The 26,483-nt window shown below is 36.5% G+C and overlaps 1 protein-coding gene across 1 annotated transcript; it reads right to left on the bottom strand.

Annotated features, from left to right (window-relative positions):
- Positions 1-11,787: 11,787 nt before the first annotated feature.
- LOC135087240 (THAP domain-containing protein 5-like) lies at positions 11,788-15,962 on the bottom strand. The gene is made up of 7 exons (XM_063982082.1): positions 15,524-15,962; positions 15,230-15,343; positions 14,751-14,995; positions 14,477-14,530; positions 13,914-14,066; positions 13,123-13,209; positions 11,788-13,004 (listed from the first exon to the last, which is right to left on the bottom strand). Exons 2-7 carry the CDS (start codon positions 15,328-15,330, stop codon positions 12,847-12,849), a joined length of 798 nt encoding a protein of 265 aa, XP_063838152.1. The 5' UTR covers positions 15,331-15,343; positions 15,524-15,962; the 3' UTR covers positions 11,788-12,846.
- Positions 15,963-26,483: the final 10,521 nt, after the last annotated feature.

Genomic DNA, 26,483 nt, shown 5'->3' with positions numbered 1-26,483 from the left:
CCGACCTTCTGGAAGTTCTGCGCCGGCTTAAAGAATTTCAAGATTACGTCAACCGATCTATCGGTAGGCCCTTGGGAGCTTGAGCGATTGGAAAAACATTTTATGATAAGTTACTCTTAGTAGCGATTATTTAGAGCTTGGATAATAAATTATAGTTGTTGCAATTCACGAAGCTTTGCATGTGGTTAATAACATTAATCAGTACACGCATCAATTTTGTGCAGTCTCTTTGTTTATTAATAAATAAAAATATCATACTAAAATTTTGCAGAAACATATTTGTTTGTATTGGTCTGGGTGTTTTCTTTCTATAATATGTATGACGTATGTACGGGGTTCTGTATCGAAAATTACTATGAGCATCACACGCGGTTACCTGCGTACCTCTGTGCACTCATGGGAGTTTAAGCAGAGGTCCCTAGAGTTTGACTTTGTGCTTTGTTTATAGTCATTACGAAGCAGACTGATGGGAAACTGCACTGTCTTGAATTTGCAAGGGTGTTAGGGGAATTCTAGGAATAAATACAGAGTCTCCTCATTGAGATTGAGACATTTCAATTTGAGATTTCACTTGACATTGTACACAATCTGACATGGAGTTTTCAAACACTTGTAAAAATAAAAAGTAATTAAATCAAAGGCACTAAGTAGTATTGATATCAACTTCGAAGAAAATGACTGCCAAAATTACTTTCTACCCGTTCCACACGTCTTTGATGAATTATATTAAGGAATTGTTAAGCTAAATTTCAAGTAGATTGAACCAAGGAATCACTTTGTCCCATACAAACTTTTCCCCCTTTTTTCACCCCCTTCATTTCATGACCCCATTTCGGAAAATCTTTTCACATGAGATGCCTACGTCATACAAAGAACACACCTTCCAACTAGGGTTGCCAGGCGTCCGGCTTTAGCCGGACATGTTTGGCTTTTTAGGGTCTTGTCCGGCCAAATATTGCGTTGTCCGGCCTGTCCGGCTTTTGATTTGGTTACCGCGCCAGGCGAAAGTCGAGCTACAAAATCATAATGAAGCGCACGCATCAGGATGTTGGTTAGCAACCGATGATGATAGTACTCACTCATGAGCTGACACTAATTGCACCCCCCCCGTCACATGTCCGGCTTTTAGGGTAAAATGTCCGGCCAAATGAAACACAAAGTCCGGCTTTTGTGATTTTGGACCTGGCAACCCTACTTCCAACTTTCAGGTCTCTACGATATCCGTCAGTCATTTAGGACAACGCATTTTTATTAGTTGTCCAATACCCTATCGTTCCAGGTATGTCATTGACAGGAGGGCGCTACTATCTTAATGGGTTATTCATTAGTCCCAACTTTATGCCACTTGACATTTCAGAATCGTTTGACTTTAGATACCTAAGCGATTTGATATTCGGAGTCTTTTAATGAAATCAAGTTCTGAAATAACTTGAGGTGTTGTACCCGATCAAGCTTTTCATTGCAGGACAGTTAAATAGTTTTATTATTAGTTTCTTCTCTAAGTCTTAATTTGTTAGAATAGGTAAAGGCTCCATGAGAGCAAAATTTAGCTTTATAATAGTTTTTAATTTTTTTCTTGAAATATTTGACGCCTTGTAATCTCTCGTTAATATAGGTCCACACAAATAAAGAATGTTTGACTTCGACTTTAATAATTATGCTCTTACATAATTATAAATAAACTAGCTTTCTGCCCGCCGCTTTGCCCGCGTGGAATTTTTCGGTTTTTATATAACCTATTACACTCAGATATAATATGGCTTTCTATTGGTGAAAGATTTTTTAAATCGGTTCAGTAGATTACCCCTTACAATTTAACACATATACAAACACACAAACTTAACCTCTTTATAATATTAGATATAGATAGGTAATTTGAAACCCTATTTTGTTTTATTCCTTTTTTTATTTTAAATCTTTCACAATCCAAAGTAATATTTACTGTAAGTAAATGCTAAATAGTAAATATTAGTTTGGATTGTGAAATATCCTACTAATATTATAAAGGTGAAAGTTTGGATGTCTGGATGTCATGATGTCTGGATGTTTGTTACACTTTCACGCAAAAACTACTGAACGGATTTTGTTGAAACTTTACAGTATTATTGTATATAACCCAGATTAACATTATGACGATATGTGGCAAATAAATTTCAATAAATAAATAAGACGTGTCTAAAAAGCGCCATCTATAGTCATTGGTTAAAATCTACAGCACTGGACAAACTACGGTAAGACGTTCGTAAATATTCATTCGGGAGAAGCCGTGAAACGCCATCTATCAACATGGGTAAAACGAGGTAAAACATCATATCTAACGGGGGCAAAACGAGGTCCACGCGAACGAGGTCGCGGGCGGCCGCTAGTTTATAATAGGTAGCTTTCCCTTCGCAACCTTATTGGTATTCCATGTATGTGTCTTTTAACTGATTTCTGTTGAACATTTCATGTAAAATTTGTCCAGTTATAACTCTACTTACATCTGCATCTGTAAGCAAGGATTCATATTCTCCAGCCCAGATGCCGAGTAAACAGAATCGTCTTTCAGTGACGTGCAGCTGCCCCTATATTTGACCCACTGACCTAATTTTTTATTATTTATTTGTGTCAGTGTGCTCTTCTAAAGAGTGTATGTAGGTAGGTACTATTAAAATGTAATTTTAACTCTTTGGTTTTGTCTCATATTTAAGGAATGTACTATGTATCATGAGTAGAGTCTTAGTTTAAAAGGATGCCAACGATTTAAATTTCAATAGGTAGACAAAATTCATAATTCTTAATTATCAAAAATTTTAGCTTTCTTCAGTACCTAACACTGATATTATTATACTGTGACTCATCAAAGTCATCATTGTCAAAAATATTGACAAATCGCGAACTGTCACAGCCAAAAAACTGACACGCGTCCGTCCTCCGTAAGCGCCACCGCGCGACTGATTGAGATTGTCCAAGCCGTCATGGGCGATTTTTTCCACATTTTTTAACATAGTAACTAAATAAGACGCAATATAAAAATTTCATCCGTTAAAAGCCCTCAAGTTATTTCTGAACTTTAGTTTAGTAAAAGATTCAGAATCTTAAATCGCTTATTTTAAAAATAAAACCATATTTAGAAAACGAATAGAGGTAACTTTGGGAATTTATTCTATCGAGTCAACTTCATCAAATCGTGTTTCCATCCGTTAATAGCCCTAGAAAATATCCTCAACTATGCCCAAAAAAAATCTTAGCCTTTAATTTTACTGTTTAGTACCTCAAAAATGAAAAATGAAAACCTCATTTTCGCCATTTTCTCTGCTACCCGGCCTTAACACGAAAACTGGCCAAGTGTGTGTCGTCCCACGCGCAGTGTAGGGTTCCATAGTTGCCCGTCTTGAACGACCAATTATTTTTAAACTAACTGATGTATCTTAACCATTATAATTAACACCCCCTCATAATTACAGCTCTTTATTGCCAACAATCTCCAAGCAAAACCTCGAATGGTCTGAGAAAAAGACATGACGATACTACAAAGGTTCCTTGTCAGGACTACAGTGTGCCTACCATGAGTTTACGTTAGGTGTGCTCGCTAGCGACTGCGTAAAAAAATGACATTTAAATGTATGACATATTGTGCAGCGCCCCTAGCGGCTACTTTCAAGAAATAAAATCTTCATAGAATTTTTTGACGTATTCGCTAGCGAGCTCACCTAACGTAAACTCATGGTAGGCACACAGAACCCTAAAAATGGACAATGTGCATATTATTTGATAGAAATAAGTAAAAAGAAACAAAACAATTTAATATCAAATAGAATGTAAAAAGTAAAAAGAAACATATCAAATGGAATGACTAGGCCTCAACACTAGTACTCGTATTGCAAGACGAGCTACGCTTCAGTTTAAAAGCACTTGAATACAGCTTCGTTACATGGCTCAGGTCCTATTTATTAAGGGAGAGGGACTTACCCTCTTACCTGGTTGTAAGAGTCCTCTACAATACATAGTTACGATAGTCACTCGACGAATGCTCCCCCTATTAGCGGTTTTATAGTAAAACTTTAGCTAAACTTACGAGTAGGCACTTCAACGTGTCTTCTATAAGTATGTTTATATCCGTTGTTTAGTACCCATAGTACTTGTACTGTTGTTTTGCTTAGTTTGGGACTAGAAGCCTAGTGTAAAATGCCCAAGGATATTTATTTATTTAATATTTTACTCTTTAAAATACACTGGACTAAATATGAAAATAGAGATTAAACTAATTCAAAATTCAAGCTTTTTACTTTTAATAAATGTAAAATAAATTAAAAAGCGGTTTGTTTAATAAAGCTAGGTAGGTAGGTAGCTACTTTTGAAGATATTCCAACCTACCCCTTTTCTTTGCGGCCCAGTGTAGATAGATAAAAATCTTTTAAAAATAGTCTCTTTATCTTTTCAAGCTTAAACTGAGGCATTGATTGGTTGAATTTCAATGTTTCGAACTATCATAGTACTGACTGAGATCGAATTGTGTTTTTAGTTTTGTTCCTTACCTTAAATTTGTGGGCAGAAATTTCTGGAAATCATCGAATATTTATTATTGAAAACTTGCTAAGCAAAATCAACAAGGTGGTCGACCCTTCACTATTATTTTAGGTTTTCACGCGTTTACACGCGGGGTTTTCGCTCGCGTTAGGGTTCGGCCAAACTAACGCGATCACAACGCGATCAGCCGGCGTGCAGCGATGGCGACCAGACCTAAATGCATTGATCGCCATCGCTGCACGCCGGCTGATCGCGTTGGTTTGACCGAACCTTAAGTGCCTACCTACGCTAAAAATTCGGGTATCCGTAGAACTAGTGGAATATGAGCTTTTAGAAACATATATGAGGTTTTGATGAGTCGTATGAAATATTGTATAAAATTAGGAAATAATGATCTTTTTCTATCAAATGTTAAAATATTTTTTATAATTTACATTTACAAAAAGTCATATGGGAGACTTTTAAGTTAGCGTCAGTGACAGATTATACCTATGGATCGTAACCACCGAGATCACAACAATGTTGTTAATAAGTTACAAGTACAATAATAGTAGGGTACTCGTACATAAATAAAAGAATATCATTAATGACAAACATAAAAGCTTGTCATAAACCTTTGTTCCCAACCTAATTTAAAACAAACAGCTGTGTTTTTCATCTTACCTATCACGTTCCATACCTACAGGGACGGGCTTATTACCTTTCGGCAACACTGTTACCAACTTAATGCCAAAAGTAAGGGGATGCCTGAAATGTAAGCAACTGTTTTGTCGACTGTACACGAGATAACGGCGCCTGAGAATGATTAATGCGCACCCTTGTTCTGGAACACGTCACTCCACCGGGTTTTAAATATAATTACAGACCACCACTTTTATAACATTTATATAACCATGTGTTTACGGTTTTTGCAGGCACGCGCGGCGGGCTTACTTTCCAGCGGTGTGTGTTACGGTACTTTAGTTCAACCCTATTTTTTACTATGATTAGTAGCCAGGTTTAAGCTGGGTTGCACCATCTTACTTTAACATTAACAAACGTCAAAAATCAGTTAAAAAACACCGGTTATCGTCATAGTTACGGTTAAAGTTAGGTAGTGCAAACTCAGCCTTAATCTTGGTCGTACATAGGTGTAGCTTATAACATCGTAAAATAAATGAACATCATTTAAAAGTAAGACACTATTCTTGCCCCAAAAGTTTTGTCAAATAATTTCAACACGAGCTCTTTCTGCATAGTTCTAAATTCTGTACTCACTCATAAAATCTCCTTTACGGCTGAATCTCGCTTGAAAGTCTTACAAAATAACTATATAACAGTGAGCTGTTTAAAAATGTAAACACATACAATAGAGTATGTCAGTCTGTCTGTACTGAGATGATAGCCGTCATTGCTGTAGATAGTAATATCAAAGTTAAATCCAATCAGTATGTTGTCGGCTAACATGTAAGCGATCCGTCTATTGTGCCGTCGGAATGTCAGCTAACTGACGCGTTTAGGGTTGGCATCAGTAAATAATGGAACTACGTAACTCGAACGCATCGTGTACTTATGAGTTCGCAATGTCAAGTTGACGCGAGGCAAGTTTATATTGAATTTCACCGACTCACTGGCTGTTGAGGCTAAATGTAGATGCTCGAACGTATTACTTGTTTAAGTTTGAAATCAAGATGTTGCGCTAAAGTTAGTCGACCTATGTATTTAGGCGAAAGTGGGATAGGCGATTGGATACAAACACATTAAATATACACAATATAGGAAATTATTTTTAGCACATCATTAACAGTCTGACTTCAACGTGAAGTTAGCGCGGCGGCTTTCATACATTTTGAGAGTCCGAAATGACAACTTTTTTTATTATTTTGCACGCGTATTCCCTGGGAATTGCTTTTACAACCAACTTCTTTGTAAATAAAAACTTGTCCGTTTGTCCATGGACAGTAAAATTGTGAAACACGAATGGGCCCAGTCGTAACAGCAGTAAACACTCGATGTCCGGCCCAGGCACTAACCGGCCTTAATTGGCCCGCTCGCTGTTTGAACCTGACGTAAACTACGTTATAACATCTCCAGAAACTAGCGCCTGGACTTGCAGGGCGGCTTTGTAGTCCAATTGGTTTTGTACTCAGGCTAGATTACTCGTACTTGCTTCATTTGGACTTTGACCTACAAGCAAGTACTTGTAGTATGCAACTAGATACTGCTTCGCTCACTGCTAAAGAAAACAAGACTATCGCTTTTCATTATTTGTTACGAGATGTAATCTTTATTAACACTGTTATTCATTCTTGGTTGGTGTTTTTATGAGCGTTTAAATTTGAGACTACATAAACAGTAAGATAGTAAATGCGTGCTAATGGTTATGTAAGGTAAATAACGATATTTTCACGCAGAAAATAATATTAATGTACCTACTACTTTTGTTTTAATGTGAGTAAGTTTTCTTCCTAGACTGATAGCTGCTCGTAAATATTTATCAATACTATAATGTAGGCTCGCACTAGAATAATCTACAAGGTGAGGTGTATTACATAGTGTTATGTAGTGATATAATGAGGTCATGAACAATTCAGGTTCTTGTTTTACGCAGCACGTCTTACCTATCTCGCAACTAGCTGAGGCCGCGACTTCATACGCGTGAAATAATTTCAATAATATTTCCCTTTTTTGAAACATTTTCCTTTACTGCTCCGCCCCTATTGACTGAAGGGTGATGTTATATGTATAATAGTCCTATAGGTTTTACCAAATGCTAGAAACATTGAATTTTTCAGATATATCCAGTTTATTCTGTAACCTATTATTGGTACCGTTTGAAAGAGCTCGTGAAGCGCTTAGTAACTAGGATAACTCAAGATTAGTAACCAGTTTTTCGATATTTTGTATAGTTTAGAAATAATCGAGTGAGATCAGAATACAACAGACAAAGGGTCCCTAAAAAGCGTTCTATATTTTCGTAGCAAATAGGCAACGTATGGGCATCACTTCTGATGACATTGATTTTTGGCAAGTAGGTACCCATTCATTCTAACAACCAGAACATTAGTGTTGTTGAAGCAATTTATTTAATTAGAATGAAGAGATCCGTAAAAGAACCAAAGTCGCTGACATAGCCCGACGGACTAGCAAACTGAAGTGGCAATGGGCAGGGCACATAGTTCGCAGAACTGACGACCGATGGGGCAGCAAGGTTCTGCAGTGGAGGCCGCGTACCAGAAAACGCAGCTTAGGACGTCACCCACAAGGTGGACCGACGACATCTTAAAGGTAGCAGGAAGACGCTAGACGCAGGCCGCTACCAATTGATCAACATGGAAATCCTTGGGGGAGGCCTGTGTTTAGCAATGGACGTCCTATGCATGAAATGATGATGATGGTGATGAATTTTTTTGGAATCAAATGCGTGTTGTCCACATCACAGCCCATTTTGGGCTCTGCGAATTCCAATTGAAAACAAACCGTCCACATTTCACGCTACACGCTCCGCATATGCGCACGACCTTAAGCCTTACGGCGGAGCACTAACAGTAAATACTTGATGTTCTACTCGGAGGCAACATTCAACATAATTGAGTCGGAACGCCTCCGCTGGTATTGGCTCAATTGCGTATAAGATAAAGAAGACACATCGTAATTACAATTGTTGTAATGAAATGCCCTGTACTATTTAATTTACCTATAAAACAAAGTTATGTAATCAGGCAACATTAATAGTGGTTCGATTCATTTAAGAGATACGAGTCTCTAGATCTCTACTTCATTGAAATTTGCAAAGGTATGTTTTCCTTTTTATATGTATATTCTAATCTAGTTACATATTCACACCCTGTTCTACTGACAACTGTTGCGGGCTTAAATCCAATAAACAAGAAACTTCTTTAGTCAAATACAAACATTTTGTACTACATTAAAGCCTTGATCACACGTACCGAGCAAACGGGCGAGACAGTGCTCTCGGCCGAGTACTCGGTGTGTATGAACATTACGCCGAGTGCTCGGCCGAGCGCTCGAGTATGTGACTCGCTCACCCAACTGTCTCGACCGAGTAAACATTTTACTGTCTCGACCGTTTACTCCAAAGAGCATAAAAGAGTAAGAGACGGCACTCCATAGATATTTTTTGAGCTCACGCACACATATGCATTTTAGAGAACGACCCGCAAATCTTTACCAACCGCACAAACTACAGGCGGAGCTACCAACATAATGCATTATTTTCTGACAGTATTAGTGACGTTCGTAATAACTTATCGATTATCGATACTTTGCTAGGGTTGTAATTGCATATCGATATCTAGTATAGGAACTTTCAATATTTTAATGCTATTTTTATTTTATACTATGTGTAAGTAAAACGAAGTTTTGTAACGTAAATTATTTATTTCGAAATAAAATAGGTATATTACAATAAGTATTGAACATGACATAGCAGTTGTAGGCTTGAGGAATTATTGAATATTATAACAAAGTACAGAAATGATAATTTTGTAAACTTTTATTTTCACAACTTTTTCTAAGAAAAAATAGGATTTTTATTTATAAACATCTTTAATTTTCTTATCAGCTGATCTAACCTCTGCCTCAAGATTACTTTTCAATGCTTTGTTGCTGTGCTTTTTTACTTTTGTCAGCAAAATTGTTTTCACTTTTTATGAAGCTGTCATTAATGATTTTACAACTTTTTCTTAGAAAAAGGTAACTTAATATTTTAAACATCTTATCATAAATTTCTTTATTATGTTGTTGACATTTAAACCAACTAAAATTACAATTTGTACTCAACATTAAGAAAATGAATTTTCCAACATTTTCCATAATATCTGGTCGGCAATATGGTCATGATAAAATTGTTTAGCTTCATTTACGGTGGTACATAATTGAATTGTTGGATAAACGAGACTTTTTTTATCATGCCACCATTCGCGAAGAGATATATATGCATACAAATCATTGTCAACAGGAGTTTTCACGCTCAAACACTCTTCACAAATTAAACAAGAACTGTTCTGTAATAGTTTGGCAGCTAAATACCCGCTTACATATACTACTGGTTGGTTTTCAAGGCTACACAAATTTTCAATGGGCTGTTCTAAGTTTTCAGGGTCCGGGATAGACAACACAGGATAAAATTCAGTGTCTGTGGAATCTTGAACATTAATTTTTATTTCTGTTGCTTTTAAATTAGTTTTTAAAATGTCTTTATATTCCAGCATATGTTTATTGTTGTCTGCTTCACAATTAGCACTTCTGCTATGAGGCACTTTCAGCCCAGTAACCATGCTTGTTTTAAGCGCTGCAGTAAAGTGCGTGATAGTGGGATTTCTATTGGTTACACTGTGTTGCCTAATGATTCCAAATAAGTTTTCCAGAGAGTCTTGGTTAAACTGTCTAAGGTTCATATATTTAAACCCTTCATTCTTTAACTTTTCCCAAATATCGTTTAAGGATTTGATAGATATTTGATATCCCTTTACGCATTTAACATTTTTTAGTATCGTGTTTTCTGCTGTTATAAATTTTATGGTTTTTACAAGCTTTATATTGACTTCACTTGTTAGTATGTGTGGGACAAATCTTGCAACTGCAATTAACACCACTTCTCCCCAACCGATTGAGCTGAAATTTGGTATACTTATGTAAGTACGATGACAATGCAATGTTATGGTACCATTGAGCTGGTCTGATGATGGAGTCAGGAGATGGCCATAGGAACTCCTAAACGAAACGACGGAATCGCATCGAGTTTGGGTTCGTTGGATTTGTCTTTTCGAGCAGTTTCGTGCTAAATGATGTCCAGGGTCATGATGATGGATTAGGGAGGTGGCCATAGGAACTCCCTAAACGAAACGGCAGAAACTCATCGAGTTTGGGTTCGTAGGATTTTTCTTTTCGAGCAGTTTAGTGCTAGATGATGTTCAGGGTCCTGATGATGGAGTCAGGAGGTGGCCATAGGAACTCCTAAACGAAACGGCGGAATCGCATCGAGTTTGGGTTCGTTGGATTTGTCTTTTCGAGCAGTTTAGTGCTAGATGATGTCCAGGGTCCTTATGATGGATTAGGGAGGTGGCCATAGGAACTCCTAAACGAAACGGCAGAAACTCATCGAGTTTGGGTTCGTTGGATTTTTCTTTTCGAGCAGTTTAGTGCTAGATGATGTCCAGGGTCCTGATGATGGAGTCAGGAGGTGGCCATAGGAACTCCTAAACGAAACGGCGGAATCGCATCGAGTTTGAGTTCGTTGGATTTGTCTTTTCGAGCAGTTTAGTGCCAGGGTCCTGATGATGGAGTCAGGAGGTGGCCATAGGAACTCCTAAACGAAACGACGGAATCGCATCGAGTTTGGGTTCGTTGGATTTGTCTTTTCGAGCAGTTTCGTGCTAAATGATGTCCAAGGTCATGATGATGGATTAGGGAGGTGGCCATAGGAACTCCTAAACGAAACGGCAGAAACTCATCGAGTTTGGGTTCGTTGGATTTTTCTTTTCGAGCAGTTTAGTGCTAGATGATGTCCAGGGTCCTGATGATGGAGTCAGGACGTGGCCATAGGAACTCCTAAACGAAACGGCGGAATCGCATCGAGTTTGGGTTCGTTGGATTTGTCTTTTCGAGCAGTTTAGTGCTAGATGATGTCCAGGGTCCTTATGATGGATTAGGGAGGTGGCCATAGGAACTCCTAAACGAAACGGCAGAAACTCATCGAGTTTGGGTTCGTTGGATTTTTCTTTTCGAGCAGTTTAGTGCTAGATGATGTCCAGGGTCCTGATGATGGAGTCAGGAGGTGGCCATAGGAACTCCTAAACGAAACGGCGGAATCGCATCGAGTTTGAGTTCGTTGGATTTGTCTTTTCGAGCAGTTTAGTGCCAGGGTCCTGATGATGGAGTCAGGAGGTGGCCATAGGAACTCCTAAACGAAACGACGGAATCGCATCGAGTTTGGGTTCGTTGGATTTGTCTTTTCGAGCAGTTTGGTGCTAAATAATGACCCAGAGATTGAGGTACAACTAAAAAGTCTAAAATAAAATTATAATAAAAAAAAACTTTTTTAAAAACAAGCTTTATCCTGAAATGCAGTTGTACTAAAACGAAAAAAATAATTGTATGCTTGGTTCAAAGAATTTCGAAAGCTTGTAGCGCAAACAGAAAAAAAGAGGAATAAATTCCATGCGCGATACAAGCTTTCGAAATTCTTTGAACCAAGCATACAATTATTTTTTTCGTTTTAGTACAACTGCATTTCAGGATAAAGCTTGTTTTTAAAAAAGTTTTTTTTTATTATAATTTTTTAACTTATCAGTATAAAAGGTCCAAGACTCAATGTGATTACTTGATGTGGAAACATTTTCCCGGATCCCTTTCTTTACGTCATTTAAAGATGATGGACCATTTGTACAATCAAATAGTTTATCTAACTGTTCAATCACAAATGCTGTATCATTGCAATCAGAAACTTCTTTCCATGCCATCATTTTTAAAATAGCTGCCACGGTATTACTCAGAGCATGCGCAGCATACTTCACCCTCATCTTAGTTTTGAATGTTGGATTTACAATGGTACTATTCAGTTTTTTAAAATTTAAAAAATTTCTGTTGTGTTCTTCTGCAACTACCAAATGCCTCCATTGTGCAATTTTTCCATCGAAAGACATATTTCCACTTTTAAAGAAATTGTTTCGTAATGATTTGAACAAGTGAGGGATGTCATAGATTATAAATATTTTGTCATTATTTACAGAGAAAAAGTTGCTATCTATGCCTTGTCCACAGTTTCTTTTTAACATGTTAAGAGCTCCTATATTTGTAGATCCCTGATCACAAACTGTTGTTAGAACCACAAATCCGATTTCTTTTAATTTTTTGATGATGTCCGATATAATTTTTGCCAGTTTTGCTGTTGATATTGTGCCTTCCACAAAATAGTGCGCAATATATTGCTTGTATTTATGTTTAGCACCCTGTATCATAAACACTAACGCATGGTCTGCAATTTTATTTTCTCGTCCCATGTTCTCGCCCTCTCCATAATCCACGTAGCCATCCACTTTATCAGCAATTTCGTTATAAATTATCCGTTTCTTTAACGCCATCTCGTCAAATATTAACGAGCAATATTTATTTTCCTTTGGCATACTTGATGCTTTTGCCTCTAACATATCAATTATATTTTTATTTATACCAGGCTCCATTGGTATATTTTTTAAAATCCTTTGGAGTGTTTTAGTGCTTGGTAGCGTAAACAGCTTTTGCATATAGCGGTATGCTTTAGGGGACCGTTTAAATATAGCCAAAGCATATATTTTGTTGGCTAAAGTCCACCTTTTTCCTTGTGACTTTTTTTTGTTATTCTGCACTACATCCTTTACTAACGATGTCAGCACTTCCGAATCTAACTTGTCTAAATTCACTCTTGACTTCGCTATATTCCTTATTGTTTTTTTTTGCATTTTGTAACTGTCGCCAAAGCCTCTTCTCTTTAATTGTAAATGTTGATGAAGTGTCTGTAATAAAAACATTTCCATTAGTAAAAAAAACAACATTAAAGCAAATTGAATTGAATATTGGTTAATTAATCAGCAATTTTACTTAGTTTTTTAAATTAGGTATGTTTTATCTTACCTTTCATTTCAATGTTTTTCTTAGGTCTTTTATAACTGTGGACTAATATTTCTGCCTGTGCATCTTGATGGCAAATGTTTTTATCATCTGAAATATTATAAATATGCTAATTAGTTTAAAATTTATTTAGTTGTTTTATGAAACATATTATTTCCAAATCAATCAATCATTATCATGTTTTAAAAAAATGCAAAGACAGGATAATGATAGCTCTTCTCATAAAATATGAAGCGTGGGCCCACCTTCAATAACAATGACATAATATTAAATTAAAGGCATTTAGAGGTTTTAATGTTCTGCATTCTGGATGCGGTCTGCGGGTATGTCAAGACAATCTGTAAGTGGTCGTGATAAGGCAATCAGTCACGTGTGCTTTGCGTTCTTTGTTCGTATCCGCACGGTCAAATCGCATTAATATAAAATGTACAGAGACCTAGAATGTTGTACATATAAGTTCACTAGCTTTCCGCCCGCGGCTTCGCCCGCGTGGAATTTTGTCTGTCACAGAAAAACTTTATCGCGCGCGTCCCTGTTTCAAAAACCGGGATAAAAACTATCCTATGTTCTTTCCCGGGACTCAAACTATCTCTATGCCAAATTTCATCAAAATCGGTTGCGAGGTTTAAGCGGGAAAGCGTAACAGACAGACAGACAGACAGAGTTACTTTCGCATTTATAATATTAGTTGGGATTTTGACCTGACTGCAGACTGCAGAACGCATCCAGGGTGGCATTCTTTAGTTTGAGGGAAGGCATATTTTAGAAGGTAAATAATTAGTTTGTACACTTACCATGAGTAATTGGTTTATAGGTCATATGTTCTGGTGCATTGGAAGTAGAAGGAAGAGGTTCAAAAGTTGTTTTCGCAGAAATACCAGAATCTGGTATATCCATAGCTCCCAAACATGTTGAATTTAGTTGTTTGGTTGTAGTTGTAAGGGGAACTGAAAGCAGAAAATGAAATGTGAATTGGGTAATAAAATGTCATGTTCTTACCCAACTTTAGGGTACAATCAGTCTAGTACATGTCTTGCTCACATTAAAAATTACTAGCTTAAAAATATTATTAAACTAGCTGACCTGGCTAATTAATGTAGATTGCCTAAAATTTTTCAAATTGGTCCGGTAGTTTTTTTGAAGAATTTGTATTACACAAATTACTAAAGTCCCTCTAACTCAACACCTCATTCTAAGCTAAATTGTGTTACGAGTGGGTTTACTACAATATTCAAGCTGTGGGGTTCTAACCCGCACTTTAGGCTATCTTGGCTTCGAGTTACGGAGCCGATCAAATACAAACAAACAATTAAATATTTCCTTTTTATATTATTAGTATAATTTTAGATAAACATACCTCGTTCAACTGGATTTGACTTCTTTGGAATGCAATATGAATGATCATTAAGAACTGTAACAAAGTATAGATATAATTAATAATTGAAATTTATATTATTTATTGATAAGCATACAACACATGTTTGTGTTTACAAAGAAAGAACCTTGTTAAATTGCATTCGGTTGGTTTGTTTTGGAAACCAAAGAAAATTAATTAAGACATCTAAATAATTCAGAAAAATTGATAGATAGTAAATTACATTTAAAAAAAAAAATTGAAGTCATCATCATACCTGTCTTGAGGTTTTCTTTATTGGAGTCTTTTACATGAAGAGGAAACTCTGTCAAAACTTCATCTGGCAAGATGGGATTGCTCAATTCCAGTGTTGGAATAGCTGAGTTCTTCAGCCGAGTTCCTTTGGCATTGAAGGATTCAGGAGTGAAGTGCCCACCACAAACAAACTTAAGTTGGTGTAACTTTTCAATAGGTACATATGCTAAGTCTTCTATGCCAGCATTTTTAACCCACATTCGACAACTGAAATAAGAAATACCTATTAGAAAAGAAAAATAATAACAAACTGAAATTTATTCATCAACTAATTTCTTTTAGTATTGTTATGCAATTCATTTTCAGAGTACGAAACAAAATACTGAAATTAAAAATTGGTTATTGTTATTTACTGTATGATTAAAAATATTAATCCCAGCCTTTAAGTTTACACAATCATTAAAATTATCTTGTAATAAATGAGTGTTATTAGAAACTTACCGGTCAGAATCCAGAGGAAACCTACTCAAAAGTAAGGGTGATCCACCACGACTTCGCCTCTTATTACAAATAACGCACTTCTTGTTGTTTCTACTCTCCATTATCAGTAGAAGCCTAAAATGAAATAGGTATTAATTAAACAAAGCCTATAATTTCTCTCCAACCAGTGTCAATGCCCTGGTTCATGCATTTACCAGTTTTGAAAGTACATTTACATTTTCATCACATAGGGTTGTTTTTAATGAAAAATAGATTTGTAATAGATCTAATATTTCAAGTAAGTAGATAACATACCCATTAAACAGAAAAGTAAATAAGAGTTTAAACTTCTGTAGAAGTTGAAACACAGCTTATTTAAAAGAGTCTCTATCTCACAAAAAACAAAACACTGAACAGCAAACTTTATCACGCCCGATACGGAGGAACTTAATCAACTCAACGTAAACGACAGAAAAGTTTATTTACAGTAATATTGCACCAAATCTGAGAAAATAACTTCACACGAATCAATTCGCCGGTTAAAAACTCAAACTCAATTGACAGAATTTTTTTTTCATTTGTCAAACTAACAATACTACCAACATTAAGGACACTAACAATTATTTTTAGTATGGTGGTATTGATCCGCGGGTTCCCCTGCTATATTGAAATCAATCCAAAATGCACTTTATTGCTTAAGGGGTAAGGTTGTATATCAATTGCTACATATAGAGACTAGTTTTTGTATGAGAAGTGTCTACCCACTGGTTTACTCGGTACGTGTGATCAAGGCTTAAGTATACACGTAAAGTTGTCCCTTGTCTATAATATGTAAAAGATGCACTAGCTAGGGTAGGTATGTTTGGTGTTACTTAACGATTCGTCGTTGTACATGACAGAAATGATTCGACATGCTTCATGTAACAATAGTTACAAAATACGAAAGTAACGCATCCATTTGCAATAGATTTTATTTATTGAAAGTTCCATTTTTTTAAATCGGCCAAACAGATGAAGTAGAGCGACAAAATAGAGTAGTTACCTACATATGTATAATAGTAATGTCGAACTCTACGTCCCGCTCACGTATCTAGACAATGCCTCAGTCTGCTGTAACTTTATTTACTGTTATTATCCCAACAGTAGTGGTATAGTACCTAAGAAGTGCAACTAAGTTGCAACTGGGACCGTAAGTAATCTGAATTTTACATTTTAGAAAAATACCTCAAGAACCATTTTTATTGCAATTATTCTCTTAAATAAATCCTATTAATAAATCTGCAAAAGAAACTGGAGAAAAAGCTTCTATTGCAGATTATTAAACCTATTAAAAATGAAATAATGCAACAAGAATAAACGTTGAACAAGATTATTCCCTGGCCTCGTTATGAATTGTTAGAAATTAAGAACCGAATAGATCAGACCACTCAAATCCGCTTCGATTAAGGTAAGTGCCCCCTACTTCGGTATATTAAGGCTCTTACGACTTTAACATTTTATTTAAAAATAACCAAGCATGATATCAGTATGAAAGCTTTTGTATGCTAAACTTTGGTCTTTTGACAGTAAGTTAATACATAATTTATAGTTATATAGTTTGAACTTTTTTTTATATTAATTGTTCTGCGGACCTCTTGTTTGGATCCTGTTTCGTGACAAAATTTTGCTCTGTTTCTAAGTTCGTGAACTCATGTCCCCTATTTCGGGATAAGGTTTTATGCATCCAGTTAGGATATTTTAATAATGATTAAGGGTTTAATAAATTTAAAAACGATAATAAAAATTTAGAATAAAATAATTATGTGAAATTGACGATATTACTTACCTACATAATTAATATTACATAAGAAATATTGTGTCTAGTATAATAGTTGACTTAATTCGTAGCCATAAAATTTTGATTTGTTATTTGTAACCCCCCCCCCCCCCTTTCTCCCCATAATCCCACCCCTGGAGCTGTTTCAAGTGACGGTAGCCCCCCCCCCCCCTGAAAATAACCCCAGATACGCCAATGACTCATAATAAAAAGTAAGTAATTAATTAATTTCTTAGGTAGGTAAGTATTAAAAACTAAAAAATATGTCGATTTCTTTAATGGTATGTGTCATAAAAGTACCTCACACCATACATTTATATGTCACGAACTTGGAAAAAAGTAACAATAATACGGTTCCTTGTTTCGTGATACTGATTATTCCAAATTCCCCAAGTAAAATTCATGGATTATTGTCAAAATGTGTCAATTAACTATTATCTATCCCATATAAAATACAAATAAACAAAGATAAATAAAACAAATCGAAATAAACCCAAAATTATGCTGGTACTACTTATGCTAATTTATCTTAAAATTGGTCATATATGTGAACTTCAAACTGGTGTCATATAAATTCTAGTGAACGAAACATATACCGAATTTAGGTCATGAGAAACTTAAATAAATGCATTATTTGTTTCATAACTTACATTTCAATTATCATAAATAATCATTTAAAAACCAAGCATCAAAATGTTATCCATAATATCCTTGAATCGGTAGTGTCACGAAATAGGGGACACCCGAAAAATAATATGTACGCTATTTCGTGAGTCAATTAATCGCAATTTTAAAGGAATTCTACGTTTTCATATAACTTTTTTCTAAGCCAAATCCATTGTCAACGAACACATGAAACCACTATTACAAGTTTTATTTAAATGGACGTTCCTTCGCCTTTTTATAAGCTTAAGAAGTTGGAGCGCTAACCTTACGGTGAGAACAACCTTTGCAAGCCGCACGGCTGTTTTTGGCTCTCTGAGAGTTTGAAGCTTCGTATTGCTCTCATTTTTGGCGCTACAATGTTGGTACTTGGTTTTTTAGATAGCTTAAATAATAGAGTTTTTGTAGTAATAAAGAATTTTTATAAATAATATTCCAATTGCTTATTATTTGAGCTAGAAAAAAAACTTACGAACTTACGTACTATCACGAACTAGTAGCCGTATACCTTAATTGAATTCCCTCGTGCAGTCGGACTTGACCCAATGCTAACTTAATCGCACATCGATTGGTCGCCAAACTAATTACCTGATCGTGTTTTTATTTACACTGAGCTCGAAACGTTTGTAAACACCTCCGGAGCGACAAAGTGAATCTCTTGCAAATTGAGCTCAGCTGCTCCCTCTATAAACACTAATTTACTTATGCGCGTTTTATCCGCGCCACTGATGGCTAAACTTTACATTAATTTATTGCAACGAATCAACCTTTGATCTCTTCAAGTATTGCCCTCGTTGATGAACCGTTATTACTTTGAAGCCGTCTCGCCGGTCTAGCTGCCATTAATTAAAGAATAAATTACTCTGATATCTCACTTCGGGCCTACATTTGTCTGCGATAATAAGCAAGATTATTACGTCAACATTACAGAATCTTCCTTCAGGAGATCAGGAGAACCAAAGGTAAAACAACAAGTGCACAAAGTCCGCTAATTACATATTTCACAACACGTCTAATTTTCTTAATTAACAAACAAGGAAGCTTCCTATTATAATACATGTTCAACGCAAGAAAACAAAGGTAGGAGGGAACGAGTAGGCGATTTCCTTGAACAAAACGAACGAAAGATCTTCCCCATTACAGGCCCTTCCCAGGCAAAGGGTCGGGGCTCGAGCCAAGTCTAATAATTAAAATATACAGAGAACAATGATACGTCTCGCTTTGCTCAATGTTTATCGACGGACTACGGCCGAGTACCCTTGCGATTTCAATTTGCAAAGGACCTCAACCGACCCGCGGAGGTATCCACGCGTGAGCGAGACCGACGCACACAGAGCCCAACATTTGAAAGGGATAGAAAACAAGTTCGGTTATGGTTAAAGCGAGTTCTGTTTTCAAAGTACTATTAGAAGTTTCATGGATGTCATTTTATTGGGCTGTGAAACTGACTTATAGGAAGTAGACCCTTTTGCTATCGGGTATTCTATCGGTGAGGCTCAAATTGTTTTGTAAGTCGACCGTTTTTTGTTGGCTGTTGCCCATTTGATTAAGTTGAGTAGTTATTCAATTGTTTGTAATAGCAATAAAATGAGAAAACATCTCAGGTAGGTAATTGAAATAGTAAATTGATTCGAGAAATGAGAAATGATGTGAATCAGAATTGGAAGATTTAAACTGAAAGTCTTTAATATGATTTGAATATAATTTGATACAATACACAAATGGTGCTTGAAAGTTAATACATTTTTCATTAAACCAATTATGTATAGTCAATACAGAGATACATGATACAAACCACAAGCCAAAACCGCAATTTAAAGCGATTCAAATTTTCCAAATAATATCATCTTATAAAAAATGTATAGGTGTACCTACAGTCAGTCAGCGCATCCTACCTACATCTAAAGATTAGTCAGATACAGTTGGAGCTAAAAGCCAAACCAAGTTTCCACCTATAATTGCGGTCCGGTGAAGTTTCGGGTATCTGCAGCATAACATACTTGACTTGTTACACAACAATGCTAAGTTCTCCCGCGGAGTACTCCAGAGTAGTGTAATTTAATTTTATTAAAAATTACTGCCGAACCGCGCAAGTGCTCTACCCGTAAAGGTATCCCCCTCCCCCCTTTTGACCCCACCGGCGTGCTTCCATCCGCCCGCCTCTCGGCCCGTTGGAATATTTAACAGATTTTAATATTGAGCTTGTTTATTTGACGACTTAATGTCTCATAAATAATTTTCATTTGTGCCATTAAACTACCTTGTAATAAGATACACGGTTAGTTCTTCGGTAGTGCGGCACTCTGCGAGCCACCGCACACTGTACGGCTTGGGCGGACTAAAGCGAGCGGCTTAAAGCTATCTGAAGCAAGGAATTTATTTATCGGAAAGCCAGGTGGACTTTAGCTTACAATGACCTAACAAAACCTAGTTTTGTAACCACTTTCTGCCTGGGAATCAAGAGATTTTGCTGCATATGGGATATAAGATAGGTACCTAACCAACCTTGTTTAAGATTAAAATCACCAGTACACCTGCCGAGTATCAGACTTTATATTTTTATAGAAAAATCACTCTATTACAACTGCAATTATGTAAGCCATTATCAGTAAAATATGTAAGACCGAAAATAAAGGTTTTGCCGTTCAGCCATTAGGCAGCGCCTATTTATTACCTGTGTCGTATTGATCAAAGAGTGGTTTCAAATTTGTAAGTAGAGCTCCCAAACAAGACTATGCCCACCAATGCGGGGAATGAACCCATTCATCCATTCGAGATCAAAAGAAAAACTTATTCGACGCTTGTTTTCCTGCTCGTTTCGAATTCCGCTTTGTAATTAACTTAATTTGAGCGAAGAGATCGAACGAAATAATCAATTTAATGGACTCCACCAACCTGTATTATGTAGCTGCAAGCAATCACAGCTCTCACATGATTCATTAGATCTCGGAATCTGAACTAGAAAGTAACGATCGGTAATTAAGACTAGCAAACTAAGGCTGGGTTGCACCATCTTACTTTAACTTAGAAAAACGTCAAAATCTGTCAAACTCCATACAAAATGCACCAGTTATCGTCATAGTTACTGTTAAAGTTAGGTGGTGCAACTAAGCCTAAACTGCTCACTGTCGCGAACACACAAAACATTTAGCCTTCTGTGGAGTATATGCGGCCAAACTGGCAAGTTCGTCGGCAGTACGCGCAAATATTACAATACAAACGACTCGCGCTCGCACTTGCCCATAAATCACAAGTTACCATTGCAATTCTTGTTTGGGAAATAAATAAATATAAACGGAACGGCCCAAGGACCCTCACTCTGGAGGGCTCATTTGAATTTCATAAAGGTTCTGTATTAAAACAATCGCGTACAAAGGGATTCGCAAGAAAACGGAACGTGTACGGGGAAAAGTTTTATTTGGTGCAATCAATCTGGAAATGCTATTTAAACGTTTTCAACTTAGTGCTTAATACTGACTTAGGTGAATGTATCAAAACAATAATTCCAAGGTTAGAATGTTACTAATGAAATCCACGAGCAAGTTAATTAACGGAATGCGTAATAATGTTAAGCCATGAATTTCCACATAATAATGTGTTAAGTATGTTAATATTTCAGGGAATGCTCGGTAGTCAAAAGGGCCCGATAATCTTACGGTTAACGATCATAAATTCAGCGTAAACTAAGGGGTGTCGGAACTTTGAATCAGACAGGATATTTACCAATAAACTAAGCCTTGGTACGTTATGGCGGAGCCGGTGCACTACCAACATCGCTGAAGTTATACATTGTTCACTTATTGTTCCGCGCAGGAAGTTCGATCATAAAACTTTATTTTAACGCCGTTAACTTGCGTCGGCCAACATTTGTTTTAAATTTCACGGTAAGAAATAGTTTTAACAATAAGTTGCCGTTATAACTTCGAAATTAGCACAGTCTTTTCTCTCCAAGACTTGTCGTCATAAACCATGACAAAATACAGTAAACCATCGCGATTTCCTCTTAAAAAGAAAAATAGAAGCGAGAAATAAGACAAGCGAACAATCAGATACTCCAAACATCTTCAATGTGAATTTGGGCTCATCAAAGGCAAATGACGGGTGATTCAGAAAGCCACTAGCTTAGCCGGCAATGTGAAAGCACTTTGCGTCAAATCCGCGTCAAGTGGTTCAAATTGTCCCCCCTCTCCTCGCGGCCCCCTTATGATAAATGTAGGGAAAATTGAAATCGCGTTTCGTTTTCCGTAGTAATTCGATGGGAGTGGGACTAGCCTGAGCTATGAATGTGTAAATGGCTGTTTTGTGAAAAGAAATATCAAACTGAAAGGGATTCACGGCTCGTTGGCCCGAACTTGATGTCGATACAAGATAAACTCGGCTCACAATAAAACTAAACACACGCGCGCGCCACTCACACACGCGTCTATTGTCTGAATAATTTAAAGCAACTTGCGCCGAAATATTAACAACAGACGCCGTAAGCACTTAGTGAAACTAATACATAATTGTGAGAGTGGCACCGTTTAGTAAACAAAAGGTTGACAGCTCGTAGTTAATTATGAGGTTTATTATTAATGGCGCTTACGAATATTCCGTAGGCATTTTACGAGGGTATTTTAGTGTCTCCTGAATAAGCTTTGTTTTACAATAGAACAATAATTACACCAAAATGAGTAAACGTTGAGATCTAAATTATGTAGAAGTTTAAACCTATTGCAGTAAAGGAAACATTAAAAGACGTAAACCAAGTTTATGCCGAGCCATACCCGCGGGTGCGAGCGAGAGAGATATGTTAATAAACTTGTAAACGCGTTCGTCCGCGGGAATTTATGGAGAAAGTGGTTAAATCCGACAACATTAGAGTCTAAATTTGTTTGGATACCTCTTCCCGAATAGGAGTCCCTGTCGAACCTTTGTCATTTTAATCATACTTCCGATCTTTCAAAATAATGTTATTGAAATATGTTCAATTTCCTACGTTCGGTGTACTCAGTAATTTTCTGCGTGTCGTCGAGTCGCCGCCGCCCACATGTACGATGTATGTAGGTATAAGTCCTCGCTTCACATCCATATGTATGTATTATGATGAAGTTTAATAAGTTGCTAAACAATTTCAGGGGTTTAATTTTATCTGTGTATTGTTCATGTTTCGACTTCGAAGGGATCGCATTCGCTAGTACTTCTTCCTGGTAATCAAATTAAAAGTTTGGTTACGAAAATTGTGAAGGTACTACTCTTCGCAAATACGGAAAATTCCATTGACAAATTAATTTCTGAGATGATTTATGATGCATGTTGAACAATCAAAATTAATTGAAACCATCGACTTCGAGCGAGCTGCTTTTGATGTCTGCGGTGGCGGTAACCTGGCAACTGCGCCCAAACAGTTGCCGTGAATCGATCTCCGAGTACTTTGTTCCAAAAATTTTCGGTCACCGAATTAATTTATCTAAAAAATTCACTTCAAACGCATTATTTCCTTATAAATCGACATGCAAATGTTCCCAATGTTAATATGAAAAGTTGGCGGCGCGAGTACAGAATTCGAATATTGCTCATACCGGTAGGCAATAAAAATACCTCACGTCAAATCTGCGTCGCAATTATTCATTCCGAATGCCATTGGGCCGGTTTGCCCCATTCCCCCCGAGCCCTAAAGATCCATTCACTTTAAGCTTTGGCGGTTATCAGGAACAAATGAACGTCAGGCGAACAATGTTAAATTGTGTCTTCAAATAATGAGCGTTCAGTGGGTGAAGTGTGAAAACAATCTCTCGCACTATGACTTTGATGGGTAATAAACAAATGACTTCACAACATGCATTATGATCTGCACCAAACATTCTCTATTCTCTAACATTATTTAAAAAACATTTATTAAGATAAAAACACTGCAAGAAGGTTCCTGTGAAACCTTACAATGCTATCTTAAGCACACATACAATTTGGCATGAATCTCATCTGATGGTAAGTGATGATCAGGCCGAAGGTGAAAGGTGAAGCTACTTTTTATCGTAGGTCACGTATTTTTTGATTTTCTTCACATGCCTGCCTTAGACTAGACAGGACATAGCTTGACCAATATTAAACTAAATGACTTAGGTATTAAATTAATTTAAAATTATAATTAAAAGGAATTGGCGGCCATGTTTTACAAACTCTACAAACGAGACAAAGAATGTCGAACCCTCAAGGGTCGTTGAAGTCAGAGTTCGTTGTTTTTACAATTTGGTTCAGAATACAAAAATACCAGACATTTTAGTAGCGCACACCTGTCGCCACTTTTAGTAACATTTTAATATTATTTAAAATACTCGACACTGGCGAGGTATGTGAATAAAATGATGTCTACTCTCTTTGGGATCCTCCGTAATGTAGGTACTTGTTTTTTGATACTACTGAAATTATAGAGCTAATGGTTTCCAACATTAAGCAAGTTACCCAGCGGACAAACACGAACACTTTTCTTTCTTACTTTAATTATGGCTCTATCTTTATACAGCCATCAAAAGTTCATGTTCATCAAAAGTATCTAACCATCCGTTTGTCTAATAAAACGCCCTAACTCTAGTAGACTCAAGTATTTTTAAAATGTGGTCAATACAACAAAAACATTGCAATAAAAAATATAAAAATATAAAATTCTTACCTGTGGTACGGTACCAACTAAAGTTAACGAATCTAATCCTATTAAAGCGGTATTAGGAAGGATGCGCACCCCAAAAGTACAGCCCTGGTACATCGGCCTACACATTTGCTTTTAATGCAAGTCGCAGAGTGTAAGAAAATTCACACTGACTCAAATTTTTGGACAAAAATAGCACTTATAAACCCTTGTGATGCCTCTTAACAAGGCATGATAAATATCTAGCTACACACAGAATTGATTAATAATTCAAACATCATCATACATTTATATAGCGAAACAAATTACAAGCGATTAATAATTCCTTCACAAGCCCTTTGAAACTAACTGATCTCGTTGCCTTATGCTATTGTTAATTTTAATTAGCATTCCTGTTACAAAAGACGAACCCTTGTCACAATTTCATGCTTCTATAACTGATGGAGTAATGTAGAGGAAGTGTGGTATTTCAATTTGCATATTTCACAGGCACATTCAAATGTTCATACGAACATTCACACTTTTCTCATTACAATTTTTACAAAGACGATTATTTAATTTTTATATCACTGTAAGATTGTAAAGCATGAAAAGTTTTTTTTTTGTATACTGCGTTCACATGCTACGAAGTAAGTCTACTATGGACGCTACGGACTACGTCGTCTTATCGTGTTCCCGTAGCACTTTTAAGTACTCGTAGCTTTCCGTCGTAGTAACAAAATTAAATCGACTACGGGAAAGCGTGTTTCAAAAACGCAAACCTATATTTAGTACTTATTTGATTTAAGAACAACGATTCTTGTGCGATTTGCAAAAAATGGCGAAAATTATTACTTTATTCAATTATAGACCCAATACCACGGAAGTGACAATATTCCCAAAGCAAATACCAGGAATGCCATATCCGTATTAACCTCAAAAAATTGGAAAGGGCCATTGATTTTTCCGAGTCTTCCATTCCACGCGATATCAAATAAAAATATAAAGCTCGCGTTATCTTTTATTCGTGGTAAAAGTACAAACATCGAAAATCAAATCGCATAACATCACGGGATCCGTTAAATGGAATCGGATTGCGTGTAATTCAGACATTAAGTCCAAATCACGTTCTAGCCCGCAGACGTATTGTCACGTCAAAACGCCACTCGGCGGAGGCGACGCGTGACGTGGCCTCGCTACGTATGTCTGACAACCCCCGATATAAAATACGATTGTTGCGGAAATATTACACAACTTGGTGATATCCTATGTTGCTGAATGACGACGGACAATCATTGACAAATCACTCGTAGTTGATGCGTTTACCCGAATACAGTGAAGCTATGGTCTTGTAATATGATTTATGACTTAAAAACGCTTAAACTTAACGTTTGAATCAAAATGATCATTTAGTATCCACAACCCTCTAATTTATCACAGGCAAATGGAGGATTTGACCTACACACCCCACGCTGTGCAAATGCGTTGGGGAGAGTTGAATCAAATACATATTAACCTTTAATAAAAATAAAAATATAACATTAAGGACGCAGTCAAGCTATTTCGTTTTACGGTATGTTTAACTTGTTTTCTATTATTACATGTCTTCTTTCATATCCCATGTCAAAGTCAGACTCGGGTATCCCTACTCCGGGAAAATGATGCGTGTAACACTCGAAAAAGGTTTCTATAGGTTAATAATTTATGGAATTCTGACGAACATTAAAAGCCAATTATTTTAAGACTTAAGTAGAGTTATGAGAATCGATTCCGATCGATTTTGTTATCCAAACGAATAACGAGTTTGACATCGAGCGACCCAAACTCAAAACAACGGAATTTGGGGATAATTCTGGAAACCGTCCTTTGGAGATTTTCGAACATCCGAAAATCGGACACATGACGCGTGCTACATTTCAGGCTGGCGCAATATCGTCTCTCGATCCGCACGCGATATTTCATGATGCATGGCTAGGGAATTCAATCCGCTTTATTTATCGATATCTCTATTTAGACAAAAAATACACATATTTTTACTGTGCGCTTTTATTCTACAATGTAATTGATCGAGAGATATATTAGATTCATTGTAATCTAATCAAATTATGTAAAATCGCTTGATGTTTCACATCATATTTTTTCCTGGTTAAAGAAATAGAAAAATGTATCCAAATTCCTTATAGAGTCATTTC

Source organism: Ostrinia nubilalis, chromosome Z (genome assembly GCF_963855985.1).
Source record: "Ostrinia nubilalis chromosome Z, ilOstNubi1.1, whole genome shotgun sequence".
NCBI lineage: Eukaryota > Metazoa > Arthropoda > Insecta > Lepidoptera > Crambidae > Ostrinia > Ostrinia nubilalis.
The sequence above is the reverse complement of the archived record's forward strand: the minus strand, read 5'-3'. Positions and strand labels throughout refer to the sequence as shown.

What these genes read in the sequence shown, in the direction of transcription:
- LOC135087240 (XM_063982082.1), bottom strand. Translation starts at nt 15,330, where the DNA reads ATGGAGAGTAGAAACAACAAGAAGTGCGTTATTTGTAATAAGAGGCGA. An exon ending in GTCAAATCCAGTTGAACGAG is followed by an intron (nt 14,067 to 14,476) that starts GTATGTTTATCT and finishes TTCTGCTTTCAG; the next exon opens with TTCCCCTTACAACTACAACC. An exon ending in CTATAAACCAATTACTCATG is followed by an intron (nt 13,210 to 13,913) that starts GTAAGTGTACAA and finishes ATAATATTTCAG; the next exon opens with ATGATAAAAACATTTGCCAT.